We start from the raw sequence: 21,445 nt of genomic DNA on the forward strand, positions 1-21,445 counted from the left end.
TTAGGACTACCATACAATAACTGTTGGGGCCACCATACAATAGCTGTTAGGGCCACCATACAATAGCTGTTAGGACCACCATACAATAGCTGTTAGGGCCACCATAAAATAGCTGTTGGGGCCACCATACAATAGCTGTTAGGACCACCATACAATAGCTGTGTTAGGACCACCATACAATAACTGTTAGGACCACCATACAATAGCTGTGTTAGAACCACCATACAATAACTGTTAGGACCACCATACAATAACTGTTAGGACCACCATACAATAACTGTTAGGACCACCATACAATAACTGTGTTAGGACCACCATACAATAACTGTGTTAGAACCACCATACAATAACTGTGTTAGGACCACCATACAATAACTGTGTTACATGTAGAACCACCATACAATAACTGTGTTAGGACCACCATACAATAACTTTGTTAGGACCACCATACAATAATTGCGTTAGGACCACCATACAATAACTGTGTTACATGTAGAACCACCATACAATAACTGTTAGAACCACCATACAATGGCTGTGTTAGGGCCACCATACAATAACTGTGTTAGGGCCACCATACAATAGCTGTTAGGACCACCATACAATAGCTGTGTTAGGACCACCATACAATAGCTGTGTTAGGACCACCATACAATGGCTGTGTTAGGGCCACCATACAATAACTGTGTTAGGGCCACCATACAATAGCTGTTAAGACCACCATACAATAGCTGTGTTAGGGCCACCATACAATAACTGTGTTAGGGCCACCATACAATAGCTGTTAGGACCACCATACAATAACTGTTAGGACCACCATACAATAACTGTGTTAGGACCACCATAAAATAACTGTGTTAGGACCACCATACAATAACTGTGTTAGGACCACCATACAATGACAGTGTTAGGACCACCATACAATAGCTGTGTTAGGACCACCATACAATAGCTGTGTTAGGACCACCATACAATGGCTGTGTTAGGGCCACCATACAATAACTGTGTTAGGGCCACCATACAATAGCTGTTAAGACCACCATACAATAGCTGTGTTAGGGCCACCATACAATAACTGTGTTAGGGCCACCATACAATAGCTGTTAGGACCACCATACAATAACTGTTAGGACCACCATACAATAACTGTGTTAGGACCACCATACAATAACTGTGTTAGGACCACCATACAATAACTGTGTTAGGACCACCATACAATGACAGTGTTAGGACCACCATACAATAGCTGTTAGGACCACCATACAATAACTGTGTTAGGACCACCATACAATACCTGTGTTAGAACCACCATACAATAACAGTGTTAGGACCACCATACAATAGCTGATAGGACCACCATACAATAACTGCGTTAGGACCACCATACAATAACTGTGTTAGGACCACCATGCAATAACTGTGTTAGGACCACCAAACAATAACTGTGTTACATGTAGAACCACCATACAATAGCTGTGTTAGGACCACCATACAATAACTGTGTTAGGACCACCATACAATAATTGCGTTAGGACCACCATACAATAATTGCGTTAGGACCACAATACAGTAACTGTGTTAAGACCACCATGCAATAACTGTGTTAGGACCACCATACAATAACTGTGTTAGGACCACCATACAATAGGTGTGTTAGGACCACCATACAATAGCTGTGTTAGGGCCACCATACATATGTGTACAATAACTGTGTTAGAACCACCATACAATAACTGTGTTAGGACCACCATACAATAGCTGTGTTAGGACTACCAAACAATAACTGTGTTAGGACCACCATACAATAGCTGAGTTAGGGCCACCATACAATAGCTGTGTTAGGACCACCATACAATAGCTGTGTTAGGACTACCAAACAATAACTGTGTTAGGGCCACCATACAATAGCTGAGTTAGGACCACCATACAATAGCTGTGTTAGGACTACCAAACAATAACTGTGTTAGGGCCACCATACAATAGCTGAGTTAGGACCACCATACAATAGCTGTGTTAGGACCACCATACAATAGCTGTGTTAGGACTACCAAACAATAACTGTGTTAGGGCCACCATACAATAGCTGTGTTAGGACCACCATACAATAACTGTGTTAGAACCACCATACAATAACTGTGTTAGGGCCACCATACAATAGCTGTGTTAGGACCACCATACAATAGCTGTGTTAGGACCACCATACAATAGCTGTGTTAGGACCACCATACAATAGCTGTGTTAGGACCACCATACAATAACTGTGTTAGGGCCACCATACAATAGCTGTGTTAGGACTACCAAACAATAACTGTGTTAGGACCACCATACAATAACTGTGTTAGGACCACCATACAATAGCTGTGTTAGGACCACCATACAATAACTGTGTTAGGACCACCATACAATAACTGTGTTAGCACCACCATACAATAGCTGTGTTAGGACTACCAAACAATAACTGTGTTAGGACCACCATACAATAACTGTGTTAAGACCACCATACAATAGCTGTGTTAGGACTACCATACAATAACTGTTGGGGCCACCATACAATAGCTGTTAGGGCCACCATACAATAGCTGTTAGGACCACCATACAATAGCTGTTAGGGCCACCATAAAATAGCTGTTGGGGCCACCATACAATAGCTGTTAGGACCACCATACAATAGCTGTGTTAGGACCACCATACAATAACTGTTAGGACCACCATACAATAGCTGTGTTAGAACCACCATACAATAACTGTTAGGACCACCATACAATAACTGTTAGGACCACCATACAATAACTGTGTTAGGACCACCATACAATAACTGTGTTAGAACCACCATACAATAACTGTGTTAGGACCACCATACAATAACTGTGTTACATGTAGAACCACCATACAATAACTGTGTTAGGACCACCATACAATAACTTTGTTAGGACCACCATACAATAATTGCGTTAGGACCACCATACAATAACTGTGTTACATGTAGAACCACCATACAATAACTGTTAGGACCACCATACAATACCTGTTTTAGGACCACCATACAATAGCTGTGTTAGGACCACCATACAATGGCTGTGTTAGGGCCACCATACAATAACTGTGTTAGGGCCACCATACAATAGCTGTTAAGACCACCATACAATAGCTGTGTTAGGGCCACCATACAATAACTGTGTTAGGGCCACCATACAATAGCTGTTAGGACCACCATACAATAACTGTTAGGACCACCATACAATAACTGTGTTAGGACCACCATACAATAACTGTGTTAGGACCACCATACAATAACTGTGTTAGGACCACCATACAATGACAGTGTTAGGACCACCATACAATTGCTGTTAGGACCACCATACAATAACTGTGTTAGGACCACCATACAATACCTGTGTTAGAACCACCATACAATAACAGTGTTAGGACCACCATACAATAGCTGATAGGACCACCATACAATAACTGCGTTAGGACCACCATACAATAACTGTGTTAGGACCACCATGCAATAACTGTGTTAGGACCACCAAACAATAACTGTGTTACATGTAGAACCACCATACAATAGCTGTGTTAGGACCACCATACAATAACTGTGTTAGGACCACCATACAATAATTGCGTTAGGACCACCATACAATAATTGCGTTAGGACCACAATACAGTAACTGTGTTAAGACCACCATGCAATAACTGTGTTAGGACCACCATACAATAACTGTGTTAGGACCACCATACAATAGGTGTGTTAGGACCACCATACAATAGCTGTGTTAGGGCCACCATACATATGTGTACAATAACTGTGTTAGAACCACCATACAATAACTGTGTTAGGACCACCATACAATAGCTGTGTTAGGACTACCAAACAATAACTGTGTTAGGACCACCATACAATAGCTGAGTTAGGGCCACCATACAATAGCTGTGTTAGGACCACCATACAATAGCTGTGTTAGGACTACCAAACAATAACTGTGTTAGGGCCACCATACAATAGCTGAGTTAGGACCACCATACAATAGCTGTGTTAGGACTACCAAACAATAACTGTGTTAGGGCCACCATACAATAGCTGAGTTAGGACCACCATACAATAGCTGTGTTAGGACCACCATACAATAGCTGTGTTAGGACTACCAAACAATAACTGTGTTAGGGCCACCATACAATAGCTGTGTTAGGACCACCATACAATAACTGTGTTAGAACCACCATACAATAACTGTGTTAGGGCCACCATACAATAGCTGTGTTAGGACCACCATACAATAGCTGTGTTAGGACCACCATACAATAGCTGTGTTAGGACCACCATACAATAGCTGTGTTAGGACCACCATACAATAACTGTGTTAGGACCACCATACAATGAATGTGTTAAGACCACCATACAATAACTGTGTTAGAACCACCATACATATGTGTACAATAACTGTGTTAGAACCACCATACAATAACTGTGTTAGGGCCACCATACAATAGCTGTGTTAGGACCACCATACAATAACTGTGTTAGAACCACCATACAATAACTGTGTTAGGGCCACCATACAATAGCTGTGTTAGGACCACCATACAATAGCTGTGTTAGGACCACCATACAATAGCTGTGTTAGGACCACCATACAATAGCTGTGTTAGGACCACCATACAATAACTGTGTTAGCACCACCATACAATAGCTGTGTTAGGACTACCAAACAATAACTGTGTTAGGACCACCATACAATAACTGTGTTAGGACCACCATACAATAGCTGTGTTAGGACCACCATACAATAACTGTGTTAGGACCACCATACAATAACTGTGTTAGCACCACCATACAATAGCTGTGTTAGGACTACCAAACAATAACTGTGTTAGGACCACCATACAATAACTGTGTTAAGACCACAATACAATAGCTGTGTTAGAACCACCATACAATAACTGTGTTAGGACCACCATACAATAGCTGTGTTAGGACCACCATACAATGAATGTGTTAAGACCACCATACAATAACTGTGTTAGAACCACCATACAATAACTGTGTTAAGACCACAATACAATAGCTGTGTTAGAAGCACCATACAATAACTGTGTTAGGACCATCATACAATAGCTGATAGGACCACCATACAATAACTGCGTTAGGACCACCATACAGTAACTGTGTTAGGACCACCATGCTATAATGTGTTAGGACCACCAAACAATAACTGTGTTACATGTAGAACCACCATACAATAACTGTTAGGACCACCATACAATAACTGTGTTAGAACCACCATACAATAACTGTGTTACATGTAGAACCACCATGCAATAACTGTGTTAGGACCACCATACAATAACTGTGTTAGGACCACCATACAATGACTGTGTTAGGACCACCATACAATAACTGTGTTAGGACCACCATACAATGACTGTGTTAAGACCATCATACAATAGCTGTGTTAAGACCACCATACAATAGCTGTGTTAGAACCACCATACAATAACTGTGTTAGGACCATCATACAGTAGCTGATAGGACCACCATACAATAACTGCGTTAGAACCACCATACAGTAACTGTGTTAGGACCACCATGCAATAACTGTGTTAGAACCACCATACAATGACAGTGTTAGGACCACCATACAATAGCTGATAGGACCACCATACAATAACTGTGTTAGGACCACCATGCAATAACTGTGTTAGAACTACCAAACAATAATTGTGTTACATGTAGAACCACCATACAATAGCTATGTTAGGACCACCAAACAATAACTGTTAGGACCACCATACAATAATTGCGTTAGGACCACAATACAGTAACTGTGTTAGGACCACCATACAATAACTGTATTAGGACCACCATACAATAAATGTGTTAGGACCACCATACAATAGCTGTTAGAACCACCATACAAAAACTACGTTAGGACCACCATACAATAACTGTGTTAGGACCACCATACAATAACTGTGTTAGGACCACCATACAATAACTGTGTTACATGTAGAACCGCCATACAATAGCTATGTTAGGACCACCATACAATAACTGTGTTAGGGCCACCATACAACAGCTGTTAGGACCACCATACAATAGCTGTGTTAGGGCCACCATACAACAGCTGTTAGGACCACCATACAATAACTGTGTTAGGGCCACCATACAACAGCTGTTAGGACCACCATACAATAGCTGTGTTAGGACCACCATACAATAACTGTGTTAGGACCACCATACAATAGCTGTGTTAGGACCACCATACAATAGCTGTGTTAGGGCCACCATACAACAGCTGTTAGGACCACCATACAATAACTGTGTTAGGGTCACCATACAACAGCTGTTAGGACCACCATACAATAACTGTGTTAGGACCACCATACAATAACTGTGTTAGGACCACCATACAATGGCTGTGTTAGGACTACCAAACAATAACTGTGTTAAGACCATCATACAATAGCTGTGTTAAGACCACCATACAATAGCTGTGTTAGAACCACCATACAATAACTGTGTTAGGACCATCATACAGTAGCTGATAGGACCACCATACAATAACTGCGTTAGAACCACCATACAGTAACTGTGTTAGGACCACCATGCAATAACTGTGTTAGAACCACCATACAATGACAGTGTTAGGACCACCATACAATAGCTGATAGGACCACCATACAATAACTGTGTTAGGACCACCATGCAATAACTGTGTTAGAACTACCAAACAATAATTGTGTTACATGTAGAACCACCATACAATAGCTATGTTAGGACCACCAAACAATAACTGTTAGGACCACCATACAATAATTGCGTTAGGACCACAATACAGTAACTGTGTTAGGACCACCATACAATAACTGTATTAGGACCACCATACAATAAATGTGTTAGGACCACCATACAATAGCTGTTAGAACCACCATACAAAAACTACGTTAGGACCACCATACAATAACTGTGTTAGGACCACCATACAATAACTGTGTTAGGACCACCATACAATAACTGTGTTACATGTAGAACCGCCATACAATAGCTATGTTAGGACCACCATACAATAACTGTGTTAGGGCCACCATACAACAGCTGTTAGGACCACCATACAATAGCTGTGTTAGGGCCACCATACAACAGCTGTTAGGACCACCATACAATAACTGTGTTAGGGCCACCATACAACAGCTGTTAGGACCACCATACAATAGCTGTGTTAGGACCACCATACAATAACTGTGTTAGGACCACCATACAATAGCTGTGTTAGGACCACCATACAATAGCTGTGTTAGGGCCACCATACAACAGCTGTTAGGACCACCATACAATAACTGTGTTAGGGTCACCATACAACAGCTGTTAGGACCACCATACAATAACTGTGTTAGGACCACCATACAATAACTGTGTTAGGACCACCATACAATGGCTGTGTTAGGACTACCAAACAATAACTGTGTTAGGACCACCATACAATAACTGTGTTAGGACCACCATACAATGGCTGTGTTAGGACTACCATACAATAACTGTGTTAGGACCACCATACAATAGCTGTTAGAACCACCATACAAAAACTACGTTAGGACCACCATACAATAACTGTGTTAGGACCACCATACAATAACTGTGTTACATGTAGAACCACCATACAATAACTGCGTTAGGACCACCATACAATAACTGTGTTAGGACCACCATACAATAACTGTGTTAGGACCACCATACAATAACTGTGTTACATGTAGAACCGCCATACAATAGCTGTGTTAGGACCACCATACAATAACTGTGTTAGGGCCACCATACAACAGCTGTTAGGACCACCATACAATAGCTGTGTTAGGGCCACCATACAACAGCTGTTAGGACCACCATACAATAACTGTGTTAGGACCACCATACAATAACTGTGTTAGGACCACCATACAATAGCTGTGTTAGGACCACCATACAATAGCTGTGTTAGGGCCACCATACAACAGCTGTTAGGACCACCATACAATAACTGTGTTAGGGCCACCATACAACAGCTGTTAGGACCACCATACAATAACTGTGTTAGGACCACCATACAATAACTGTGTTAGGACCACCATACAATGGCTGTGTTAGGACTACCAAACAATAACTGTGTTAGGACCACCATACAATAACTGTGTTAGGACCACCATACAATGGCTGTGTTAGACCACCATACAATTTTGACTGCATTCACCATACAATAACTGTTAGGTCCAGCATACAATAGCAATAAAAGATAACCAACGTTGTGACTGCAGAGCTGTAGCTCCGGGGGGGAGGGGGGGGGGTACTAGAGTATATCCTAGTTTTTTTCCCTCCAGAGCAGCTATTTTTACTCCAGTTTAACTTTTACATGCAAAGTTTCTGTATTTGATAGGACAGATATTTCGTAACATTACATCGTGTCTATGGACGATTCCTCAAAGATTTGCTGCATCGCCTTGCAAATCTATTAGAACTTAGATTTTCATATCATTTAATGAAAATTCTAACAGAACCATTGGCACAATGTAGAATAAACATAGGTAAGGTGTATACTATACTGAGTGAATTAGTAGCTCTGAAACCAAAGAATAGCTCGTTTTTACGACTGGGGGGGGGGGGGGGGGGGGGGCATTCATTCACACCGTATATGCGCCTGTATAAAACTGTTCCTGCGAGTGGAGAAGTTTTCATTTTGTTTTATGACGAATTTGTCAGAACACGATCATTTTAGAGACATAAATCTAATTCTACCACCAGTTCATCTAGCATTTAATATGATATACTTAGTGAATCACTTACAAACGCAGTTCTAACGCTGTATATAAGTTTCGCCTTCTCTCTCTCTAAAAAATATAATTTTCACACAGACATGGAAGTGATCCCAGTTATTGCGGGTACTCTCGTCATCAGTTTGTACCTCAGCGATCTTTCGTCTGGGGCGTCCTGTTTTGGATCTTTCGCTCCACTCTGTGGACAAGATGGTATTACCTACGCAAACGAGTGCTATGCAAAACAGGCGTAAGTTTTATATACAAAGCCACTTCTTGGAAAAAGGACGAGCAATTCTTAGTTTTAATGAAAATAATGATATATTGGAATTTGTAGAGCCCATATAGTATACATATATATGTATGTATTTACCAACAAATACAATCTGTACATTGATTCTAATATTTTGTATGATCGAGAAGTAAGGCGGTTTTACTATAATTGCATACATAAAGTGTCTGCATGGTAGGCCTTTATTGGTCACTGACGTCTTAACATGCATTATTGCTCAGACATGTGGAGGTAAAGGACAATGGTCCATGCCCTGAGAAAAGATGTCGCTGTAATCGAATAATGATTGACGTATGTGGACACAATGGTATACAGTATAACAACCCCTGCCTAGCCAGGTGCCAGTAAGTCTGTTTACTCAATTCCTTCTTAGGCATGTGCCAGTAAGTCTCTGTTTACTCAATTCCTGTCTAGCCAGTATGGAGCGCCAAATTAACATAAACTCAAATAATTGAAGATATCTTTAATTATTTGAAGATATCATCAATTCAATTGTTGCTCTCTTTAATTGAATTAATGCCCGCATTAAATCAATTATTGCTCTCATCAAATGAATTAATGCGCGCTTCAATTCAATTATTGCTCTCATCAATTGAATTAATGCGCGCATCAATTGAATTAATGAGAGCAATAATTGATTTAATGCACGCGTTAATTCAATTATTGCTCTCTTCAATTCAATTGATGCGCGCAATAATTCAATTAATGAGAGCAATAATAGATTTGATGCGCGCATTAATTCAATTATTGCTCTCTTCAATTCATTTGATGAGAGCATCAATTTAGTAGAAATATTGCTCGCAATAATTAATTTAGAGCTCGGTTTAAATAATTTGATGATCTCTTTAATTCAATTGAAGATATCTTTAAATCATTTACAATGCTTTTGTATAAGGGATTAATGCGCGCATCAATTCTTTTAAAGAGAGCAACAATTCAATTAAAGATTATCATTAATTCAATTGTGGATATGTTGAATTGAAGATATCTTTAATTATATAGTTGCTCTCTCTAAAAGAATCATTGCTCTCTTCAAATGAATTAAAGATATCATTAATTCAATTGAAGAGAGCAATAATTGAATTAATGCGCGCATTAAATCAATTATTGCTCTCATCAATTGATTTAATGCGCGCATTATATCAATTATTGCTCTCTTCAATTGAATTGTAGCGCGCATCAATTCAATTGTTGATATCATTAATTCATTTAAAGAGATCATTAATTCAATTGAAGCGCACATCAATACAGTTGAAGAATTAATGCTATCATCAATTCAATTAATGCGCGCAATAAATCAGAATTGAAGATATCATTAATTATTTGAAGAGATCTTTAATTCAATTGTTGTGCGCATCAAATGAATTGATGATATCTTCAAATAATTGAAGATATCTTCAATCATTTGAGTTTATGTTAATTTGGCGCTCCATAAGCCAGGTGCCAGTAAGTCTGTTTACTCAATTCATGCTTAGTCAGGTATCAGTAAGTCTGTTTACTCAATTTCTTCCTAGTCAGGTGTCAGTAAGTTTGTTTACTCAATTCCTGTCTAACCAGGTGCCAGTAAGTCTGTTTACTCAAACCATGCCTAGTCAGGTGCCAGTAAGTCTGTTTACTCCACTCCTTCCTAGTCAGGTGCCAGTAAGTCTGTTTGCTCCATTCCTTCCTAGTCAGTAAGTTTGTTTACTCGATTCCTTCCTAGTCAGGTGTCAGTAATTCTGTTTACTCCATTCCTTCCTAGTCAGTAAGTTTGTTTATTCAATTCCTTTCTAGTCAGGTGTCAGTAAGTCTGTTTACTCAATTCCTTCCTAGTCAGATGTCAGTAAGTCTGTTTACTCAGTTCCTACCTAGTCAGGTGCCAGTAAGTCTCTGTTTACTCAATTCCTTCCTAGTCAGGTGCAGTAAGTTTGTTTACTCAGTTCCTTTCTAGTCAGGTGCCAGTAAGTCTCTGTTTACTCAATTCCTTCCTAGTCAGGTGCCAGTAAGTCTTACTCAATTCCTTCCTAGTCAGGTGTCAGTAAGTCTGTTTACTCAATTCCTTCCTAGTCAGGTGTCAGTAAGTCTGTTTACTCCATTCCTTCCTAGTCAGGTGTCGGTAAGTCTGTTTACTCAAACCTTCCTAGTCAGGTGCCAGTAAGTTTGTTTACTCAATTCCTTTCTAGTCAGGTGTCAGTCAGTCTGTTTACTCAATTCCTTTCTAGTCAGGTGACAGTAAGTCTGTTAACCCCACTCCTTCCTAGTCAGGTGCCAGTAAGTCTGTTTACTTAATTCCTACCTAATCAGGTGTCAGCAAGTCTGTTTTCTCAATTCCTTCCTAGTCAGGTGTCAGTCAGTCTGTTTACTCCATTCCTTCCTAGTCAGGTGTCAGTAGGTTTGTTTACGCAATTCCTTCCTAGTCAGGTGTCAGTAAGTCTCTGTTTACTCAATTCCTTCCTAGTCAGGTGTCAGTAAGTCTGTTTACTCGATTCCTTCCTAGTCAGGTGCCAGTAAGTTTGTTTACTCAATTCCTTCCTAGTCAGGTGTCAGTAAGTTTGTTACTCAATTCCTTCCTAGTCAGGTGCCAGTAAGTCTGTTTACTCCATTCCTTCCTAGTCAGGTGCAGTAAGTTTGTTTACTCAGTTCCTTTCTAGTCAGGTGCCAGTAAGTCTCTGTTTACTCAATTCCTTCCTAGTCAGGTGTCAGTAAGTCTGTTTACTCAATTCCTTCCTAGTCAGGTGCCAGTAAGTTTGTTTACTCAATTCCTTCCTAGTCAGGTGTCAGTAAGTTTGTTACTCCATTCCTTCCTAGTCAGGTGCCAATAAGTCTGTTTACTAAATTCCTTCCTAGTAAGGTGTCAGTAAGTCTGTTTACTCAATTCCTTCCTAGTCAGGTGTCAGTAAGTCTCTGTTTACTCAATTCCTTCCTAGTCAGGTGTCAGTAAGTCTGTTTACTCAATTCCTTCCTAGTCAGGTGCCAGTAAGTTTGTTTACTCAATTCCTTCCTAGTCAGGTGTCAGTAAGTTTGTTACTCCATTCCTTCCTAGTCAGGTGCAATAAGTCTGTTTACTTAATTCCTTCCTAGTAAGGTGTCAGTAAGTCTGTTTACTCAATTCCTTCCTAGTCAGGTGCCAGTAAGTTTGTTTACTCAGTTCCCGCCTAGTCACGATAAAGAACCCCACTGTTACTGCCCAGAGCGATAAGCATAGGTCTAAATTTGTGGTACTTCACCTACAACTGATGACGTCTCAATATGTGTGAAAAAGTCGACGAGGCGTAAAACAAACAAACAAAACAATCGATCAATTATTTGAGTGTATGTTATTTTGGCGACCCATGAAAAAGTAGGTATCTCTTTTCCAAGGTGACATCTTTTTATGAATTATAAAGTATAGCCCAGTTTTAAAGATAACAAATATGTCTATCGGATAAGAGTTATCTTTTCGAAAAGATGTTTTGTATATTCGTACAAATAAGTAAACGATTTGATCTGGAATGAAAAAAATTAACATGAGATCAGTATTCTATTAAAAGGACTGATTCACAATAAACCCCCCCCCCCAATTTTGTTTTAATGATCAAAATCTATTGTTTAATTTGTTTAAAAGATTTCGCATATAAATTAAGGTAATGCATTATCGCAGAAACTCATTTTAGAGAGTTTAGTATTTGTTTTCTAAACAAAGATTGCGGTATGTTATTGTTTACGAAATTTTCAAAAGAAATGGATATCGATTCAAGTTTGTTACATCTTTCACATTTCAAGCATTCTTTGGATAAAATGTGTCATCTAAAAGTTAAAATTTGTGATTATGCAAAATTAAAATGCTTTATATTGCAAAATTAATATTTCACTGGTTTGTTTGCATACATAAGACCCGAGTCTTTGTTTGCGTAACACAGATTTAAAGTTTTTCGAAAGAAATAATTTTTTAATTTTTAACATCAAAAATGAAAACTAACTCATTTAATGTTGACAACCAAACTTTGGACGGATAAGGGCAATATCTTAGCTTTGATTCTGTGTTATGTAAACAAAGACTCGAGTCTTTATGTAAACAAACCAACCAGTGAAACGTTCATTTTGTAATTCAAAGCATTTTCATTTTGTACAAACACAAATTTTCACTTTTAAATGACACATTTTACCTAAAGTATACTTGAAATGTGATATATCTACAAACTTGGCCAATATTCATTTATTTTGAAAACTTCGTAAACAATAACACACAGCAATCTTTGTTTTCAAAACAAATACTAAACTCTCTATAATGAGCTTCTGTCGTGATGAATAACCTTATATTTTTTTTTGTGAAACCTTCTAAACATATTAAACTATAGATTTTGATCATTTAAAGTGAAAAACAAAATTTGGGGGGAAATCGTGAATCAGTCCCTTTAAGGCTAAAATATAGCGTTTATTCTTGCATTCAGAAGGTAAAAATTTTGGCTGTCAACATTAAATTTTTCCCCCAAAAAATTGTGAATCAGTCCCTTCAAAATCTGCTCATTGTATTCAGAATGTCTCTTTTGTTTTCTATAGTTACGTGGAGAGGTACACATTTGGAAAATGTGAAGACACGGTGAGTAATTATCATTTTACGAGTTTAGTTTTTAGTTTCGTATTCTATTAAAATCTTTAAAATTAAGTACAATGATATCCAGATTGCCAATTTATGCAGATCTCTGAATAATGAATATGATTATGATAGCATGTAATATTATGATTATGATATGCTTTCTCCATCTTTTCTCACACTTATGAAAAGGCACATCATTTGATAGAGAGGGTTATATAAATTTTTGTATCCAATCCCTTTGTCCAAGTTATAAAAATTTGTTCAAATCAAATCAATGAAAAAAAAAAAAAGAGAGAGAGAGAGAGAGAGAGAGATTTCCTTTACATGTGTGTTTTCCCTTGTAGTGAATCGCTATTTTGGTCTATAAGTTAGTACAATCGAACTGAAATTAAAAGACCTAACATCCCATTCGATGTTACTGTCAGCCAGTGAAATCACTGCTACCGAAATTTTAGCTGGTTGTTCGGAAATCTCAAGCTTTTCCTTCATAATGTGTTAGTGTAAGCGAGTATGCTGGCATGGGTGGATCTAACATCCAGTTTTATTCAGATTTGATTAAGTAAGGCCCAAAATGAAATTAACGGCGAACTGAATTTTTTCTCAATGGTCACAAAGGCATTGCAGTATATACATATGTTATTTTTTATGCAGGAATGAAAGGCAGCTTCTTCATAAAATTGCGGATTATAATACCCCTGTGAATGAACCCCAGCTCCAGTGTTCGGGAATACGTGTATTCACTGTACATTTACTGATTAAAAGTTTACAAAATTTCATTCTGTTACAAATAATCTTTTCTTTAAAAGTTGAGTCAAAAACGTTGCAATTTCAGAATGAATGCAAAAATGATGGACTGGATTACAGATTTATAGATCAAACAAACAACGTTTAACATTTTGTAAACATAAATTTAGAGTTTATAAGATACTCTATAGAATATATAAGATACTCTATAGAATATATAAGATACTCTATAGAATATATAAGATACCTCATCACCTAAATAAGATATCTCATCAACTAAATAAGATCTCATCAACTAAATACGATATCTTGCATATTAACATGCCAAGAAATCCCGTCCGGTCTGAATTCGTTGGCTTCAATAGGACCATATTACATGCTGATTAATAGTAGCCGTCGCTTATCTCTTAATTGCGGTCACTGATTTATAATGGTTTTTCTATACCGGAGATTTTGCTAGGAATTTCTTGGCATGGGCCTTGTGACCGACGGTAGATTCAAGTATGCGGTCGCAAAATTAGAAAATTCTTATCTATTCTACATACTAGTATTCTTAACCAAGTAAAAAGGTCAATATATCGGAACACCTGTACCATCCGTTAGATGCGGTTACTAGAATACATGTACACGACAAAATACCCAAGATTTACTAGATATTCATGCATCATTGCCAATTCCCAAGAAACTGAGTACAATTTCACTATTGACGCTTTCTTCGTCTGGAAACTCTTGCCCAAGTAATAAGTACATATGTTTGGCATTTGATATTTTATTTTTCAAAGCAGTTTTTTGAAAGCACTACGAAAGGGGTCGATTTTTTCTGCAAGGTATATCCGTTTTCACATGCCTGCTTTGGAGATCACGTGTGGATACCCCAATACATCAGCGCTAGGTTTCATCTACATTCCCCGTTGAATTCCGTGCATCTGCCCTTGGAACGTCCGTTAGCGGTATTTTCGTTCCTCATCTGTCCCATTTCCATGATGTCGTGGGTATTCCCAGAATTAAGTAATTCAAAGATGGATTTCAAATACTGGAGCTGATGTGGTGCTGCAATTGTATATGAATGATCATTTTTAAAGTTCCAATTCCAACGTTTCCTTAAAAGATACGGATAAAGCTTATGATCGATTGTAAACTTAGTATAATTATTTATATTCAGTGCTATCCAAATCCTTACCGAGGAACTGAGACATGAAATTTGCAATGTCGGCCGTATTTCCGCTGGTCACGTGGTTCTCCACTTGTTGGAAGTGCAACATGGCCGACTTGACGTATTCCGTGTACATTTGGAGGATGGCAGTAATGGCGGGGGCGGCGTCTGTAGTCATGTATGTAGGTAGGATTTTCTTTAGCCAAGCCTCCGTCTCAGCGAAGGGTTTGATTTCGGATAACCTGCTTTAAATATTAGCCAATTTCAGTTACATTTTCAAACACTTACATTAAAATCGTAATATAGGAGTCCAGTTTTTACAAGTGAATCAAGATATTTAGCATTGGAGAAAAATGTATCAAAAGGACGAACAAATCAAATTGTACACTTTCTGATTTACCTCTCTTGAAAACGGCTAACAACGTTTTGGTGGAATTCCCATAGATCATGCACACTCGGACATTGAAATACGAAGCCATTGTCCGTCAAAAGTAGATTCAGTTTCTCATCGAACATGACTGGTGTCCATTTATCCTGCTCAGCTTTCCACATGAGCATTTTCATTTTAGCAAGGAATTCCACAATATCTGGAAAAAAAATGAATAGTAAAATCACGCTTACCTAAATATACCCGTTTACAGCATGCTATAAGTAGCAAAGATTTACAAATACCATTAAGTTGGAAATATTCAATGTGTTCCATAATGTCGCCGTAGGCATGTCTATGCGCTGCCATAACAATTTTCTGGGCGACTTTGTCCACAACGGTCGTATCCGCTACCCACTTCTCCAAGACTTTCCTCACGCCATTGTTAATTTTCCAGTCACCCTCGGCCATTTCACGTACTTGGTTCTTGAAAACATCTAGATAAGGTTCAATGTATATGAAAGTACTTATACAATTCGTTTTTGTGACAATACATAGCAAGATGACAAAAGCATGCCAACATTACAATTTTTCACTATGTATTAACTATTTCATTTTAGGCAGACATAACTGAGGAATGAGATGGAATATAATAGTGTTTATATTCAGAACTTGGTATTTTCTAATCAGGTGTTGAAAATAAACATTTCAGCTCCCATTGTGTAGAGTGTTGAAACGCTGTGGTTGTCATTTTGTGGACTTACTTGCAAAGAAATCAATGCTTGGCTGAGAAATTTCAAACCACGAAATGGTTACATGTTTGTATCTATTATTCACAAGATCAGAGTTATCTTGTTACCGTCATGGGTTCTGTCCACGAAATATTGAAAAATCAAACGATGCAATATTTTTCATTTAACTGTAGTATCAAAGACGGACATTTAGAAGTACAATGTACCTATAACATTTTTCATAAGAGTATCGTTCACTTATAAAATTACAGCTGCCAAAATTTGAGATTATATTTCGGTTTACGTCACAGGTCTAATATCAATTCTCTATATATAGTTCTACTCACAGAAAATTATTTGGTTGACTCTCGTCGTTGCACACTGGAAATGGGCATTCAAAAACTCTCCGGCAACGTTAACAAAAGTCTGTTCTTTGAGCATCATCTGGTCAGCGTCGTTATACCACGCATTCAGCATTGTAACAACATTACGTGGCGTTAGCGGCATCTCCGCTGAAAATTCAAGGGATGTCAATGAAATGTTAAAATGTAATTGATCCTTGCAATATCATTTGAACGCATTCCATGAGAACTTGCTATTTTCTCAAACATACTTACATTTATATGGTCCGCTTGGAAAGCTGCGGAAGTATGGTTTCATAAGCTTTTCAATCATTTTGTACAGATAATTGTATGTTGGAGAGGGGTCAAGTTCATCGTTATCAAGCACCCAAGGTCCGAGTGGTCTGGTACCGGGGATAGTGAATTCTGGTGTAGACCCGCTCAGTGGTCCGATACCCCTCATGGAATACTCAGGCCTACTTCCGTCAACTACATACTGCCTTAAGCTTGCTGCGAGTCTCTCTAGTTTGCCGACGATGACACGTAGTTCATCCTCAGAACTCACTGGCTTTGATAGCGAACCTGTTTGAAAATAGACGACAGTTGTAGTGAACAAAGAAATCTTCTGTACGGTATTCATGGGGCACGTTCGTTTGATTGGGAAGACTCGAGTAACTCTATAGAGTTATGCCTGAGCATGCGCAGAGACTCCTTGAATGTGAATAAAACTGTTCTAGTGTTGTTTTGAAAATCGTATCAATGGCAATTTATTTAAATGTGGTAGTTCATTTTAATACCGAAAACTTTTTAATTTCTATTACATGAACATATGTATCCTTTTTCATGGTAATTTTGCTCTATATCCCCAAAAGTTATTTCACATGTCAGACTCAATATTTCTCTTCATTCTCCGCCGTGTTGAACACTTGAGGCTCCCGCTATTGTCAGGAGTAAACTTTTCCAACCCGTGTTCAACACTAGTGTCATGAAATACACTTTATATTTGCAACTCTAGCAACTCGCGTAATTTCAGAGTTGTTCAATCAAACGTGCCAAGAGACTAGCAATTACGTGCAACCCATTTTGTGCGTGTTCGAGTGGTATAAACAATTTCACTACAGCTCCAAAAGACTTGCCGATACATTTTAAATCTCAATTATTATTCACGATGGAAAAGTTGGACAAAAAGTCTTTCCATAAAAAAAAAACCCTTACCTTGCACACCTACTAGCAAAACCACGAGGACTTTCCAAAACTCCATTCTTTGTTTCTATGATGTAATGTCAGTGATACCGGTCGTCTCAAAGTACACGCACTCACCCGCTCAGTCCTTTTATACCTACCCGACGTCGTGCTGTGTAACAATTGGCTGTTGAAATTTGATGACACATGTATTTTTGCTGAGAATTTATTTTTTTTCAGATCCAAGTTCCGTATTGTCTTCATTCGTAGAACTCATCAGCTTACAACAGATGATACAATTATAACATTTACATTATAAATAGTTTAAATGAGAGTGAATATAATGTTTTACATGTATATGCATATGATTGTACGGTAATAGTATCATAGACCCCCCCCCCCTCCCAACAGAATAAAAACCAAGAAGGATATGAGCCACAATGCTTACCCGAATTTCCTTGGACCTGTTCAGATTTTTAAAGATTTCCCCCTCTTTATTGCCACGAAAATTTTTGACCCAATATCATGACTTCACTCCAGCCACTCTGGTCCTTTTTACAAACAATCTTACGATTAAGATGAAAACTTTAAACACTGTAATTGCTTTACAATTCTCCACTCGTATATTTTAAAATGAGCAAAACTGAGTTTATACACAGGTGATAAAACTGGCAATTGATCTCAATTGAGTACAAAACAGAGACAAAAATATAATCTTAATCGTAATTGTTTTTAGCTCACCAGAACTGAAAGTTCAAGTGAGCTTTTCTGATAACCAGTTGTCTGTCGTCTGTCCGTAAACTTTTCATACTTTCGACTTCTTCTCCAGAACCACTGGGCCAATTTCAACTTGGTACAAATCATCTTGGGTGAAGTGGATTTGAGTTTGTTCAAATGATGGACCATGCCCCCTTAAAAGGGGAAATAATCACAAAAACGCAAAAATAGGATGGGGTCATTTAAAAATCTTCATCTCAAGAACCACTAGTCCAGAAAAGCTGAGCTTCCTGACATAGTGGAGATTCAAGTTTGTTCAAATCATGACCCCCAAGGGTTAGGATGGGACCACAATAGGAGATCAAAGTTTTAAATGCAAATATATAGGGAAAATCTTTGAAAATCTTCTTCTCAAGAACCACTGGCCAGGAAAGTAGAATTTACATGAAAGCTTTCTAACTTGGTGCAAATTCAAGTTTGTTAAAATCATGACCCCCGGGAGTAGGATGGGGCCACAATAGGGGATCAAAGTTTTACATACAAATATATAGGGAAAATCATTAAAAATCTTCTTCTCGTGAACCACTGGACCAGTAAAGTTTATACATGTATTTACATGAAAGCTTCCTGACATTGTGCAGATTCAAGTTTTTAAAACCATGGCACCGGAGGGTAGGGGTCACAATAGGGGATCAAAGTTTTACATACAAATATATATAGAGAAAATATTTTAAATATTCTTCTCAAAATCCATGGGATCATAGAAGTTTACGTGAAAGCTTCCTGACATAGTGCAGTTTCAAATTTTGTAAATATCATGGTTCCCGACAGTAAGTTGGGGCCACAATAGGGATCAAAGTTTTATATGCAAATATGTAGGGAAAATCTTTAAATATGGGCCAATGTGACTCAGGTGAGCGATGTGGCTCATGGGCCTTTTGTTTTTGAAAATGACCAGCATTGAGCTAAAAATACCCAATACAAAAACAGATAATACCCCCCCCCGCCCCCCCCCCCCCCCCCCAAAGATGCGCACCTAACCAGCCATTTTCAGTGACTTGATATCTCGCTTTCTCAGTGAAAGGTAATCAGTGGCGGATTAAAGGGCGCCGCAGCCGGCGGCGCCCCCCCCCCCTCTAAAATTTTCAAATTTAAGGTAAATCGTGGTATCTTAAGCTTGTTTAGAAAAATATACTAAACGATAAAAGAAGTAATAATTTCTTCCACTCCCGGAGAAATGAATAACAAATCTTTTGATTTCTTGAAATACTTTATTGGGAGAACTTAATTTTTTCCAAAAACCCTTAAAATTTGCGTTATTTTTATTAATTTCACCTTATAAAAAGAGATAGAAAATAGTACAAATGACTAAATAGGAGACATATTTCAAGCTCTATAAAACTTGTAAAATCCAGGAGCCCCCACCTGGGCAAAGCCCTGGACCCACTAGGGGCCTCAAGGCGGCCCCCAGACCCCCTGCCTCATAAAGTGGCGCCCCCGTAACCACAATTCCATGATCCACCCCTGGTAATAAAGCCTTTTTGTATCATATAAGAAAATAATTTCACCTTCCACTTTGTCGTAATTTCGAGAAATTATCTTGTAATTACAAAATACTTATCTCGAAATTACGAGCAATTTTTTTGTAATTAACCATGAGTTGGCATGAGAGAGAGAGAGAGAGAGAGAGAGAGAGAGAGAGAGAGAGAGAGAGTTTCCCCTATATATATTTGCATTTAAAACTTTGATCCCCTATTGTGGCCCTATCCTACCCTTTGGGGTCATGATTTGAATAAACTTGAATTTCCACTATATCAGGAAGCTGTCATGTCAATTTCAGCTTTTTTGGACTAGTGGTTCTTGAAAGGAAGATTTTTAAATGACCCCATCCTATTATTTTTGCGTTTTTGTGAAACTCGAAGCCCCTTCACCCAAGAAAAGTTTACGGACACACGACAGACAACTGGTAATCAGAAAAGTTCACTTGAGCTTTCAATTCAGGTGAGCTAAAAACAATTACGATTAAGATTATATTTTTGTCTCTGTTTTGTACTCAATTGAGATCAATTGTGCCCCAAGTAAGAATGCCAGTTTTATCACCTGTGTATAAACTCAGTTTTGCTCATTTTAAAATATACGAGTGGAGAATTGTAAAGCAATTACAGTGTTTAAAGTTTTCATCTTAATCGTAAGATTGTTTGTAAAAAGGACCAGAGTGGCTGGAGTGAAGTCATGATATTGGGTCAAAAATTTTCGTGGCAATAAAGAGGGGGAAATCTTTTAAAAATCTGAACAGGTCCAAGGAAATTCGGGTAAGCATTGTGGCTCATATCCTTCTTGGTTTTTATTCTGTTGGGAGGGGGGGGGGGGTCTATGATACTATTACCGTACAATCAATATGCATATAACATGTAAAACATTATATTCACTCTCATTTAAACTATTTATAATGTAAATGTTATAATTGTATCATCTGTTGTAAGCTGATGAGTTCTACGAATGAAGACAATACGGAACTTGGATCTGAAAAAAAATAAATTCTCAGCAAAAATACATGTGTCATCAAATTTCAACAGCCA

The 21,445-nt window shown here is 38.3% G+C and overlaps 2 protein-coding genes across 5 annotated transcripts; one reads left to right on the forward strand and one right to left on the reverse strand.

Annotated features, from left to right (window-relative positions):
• The first annotated feature begins 8,815 nt into the window (after window positions 1-8,815).
• Window positions 8,816-14,407, forward strand: LOC125679073 (serine protease inhibitor dipetalogastin-like). The gene is made up of 4 exons (XM_048917999.2): window positions 8,816-9,034; window positions 9,298-9,420; window positions 13,595-13,634; window positions 14,283-14,407. Exons 1-4 carry the CDS (start codon window positions 8,886-8,888, stop codon window positions 14,286-14,288), a joined length of 318 nt encoding a protein of 105 aa, XP_048773956.2. The 5' UTR covers window positions 8,816-8,885; the 3' UTR covers window positions 14,289-14,407.
• Window positions 14,408-15,128: 721 nt separating this feature from the next.
• Window positions 15,129-18,343, reverse strand: LOC130054171 (uncharacterized). Of its 4 annotated transcripts, none has more exons than XM_056162779.1 (7): window positions 18,183-18,343; window positions 17,244-17,549; window positions 16,974-17,138; window positions 16,201-16,392; window positions 15,929-16,115; window positions 15,556-15,770; window positions 15,129-15,425 (listed from the first exon to the last, which is right to left on the reverse strand). In XM_056162779.1, the coding sequence occupies exons 1-7, from the start codon at window positions 18,226-18,228 to the stop codon at window positions 15,271-15,273; spliced, it is 1,266 nt and encodes a 421-aa protein (XP_056018754.1). In that variant the 5' UTR covers window positions 18,229-18,343; the 3' UTR covers window positions 15,129-15,270. The 4 variants fall into 4 exon arrangements, with proteins under 4 accessions (XP_056018754.1, XP_056018753.1, XP_056018766.1 ...); XM_056162778.1 differs by having other exon boundaries at window positions 15,556-15,773; XM_056162791.1 differs by having other exon boundaries at window positions 18,192-18,270.
• Between the last annotated feature and the right edge of the window lie 3,102 nt (window positions 18,344-21,445).

Source organism: Ostrea edulis, chromosome 1 (assembly GCF_947568905.1).
Source record: "Ostrea edulis chromosome 1, xbOstEdul1.1, whole genome shotgun sequence".
In the NCBI taxonomy this organism is placed as follows: Eukaryota; Metazoa; Mollusca; class Bivalvia; order Ostreida; family Ostreidae; genus Ostrea; species Ostrea edulis.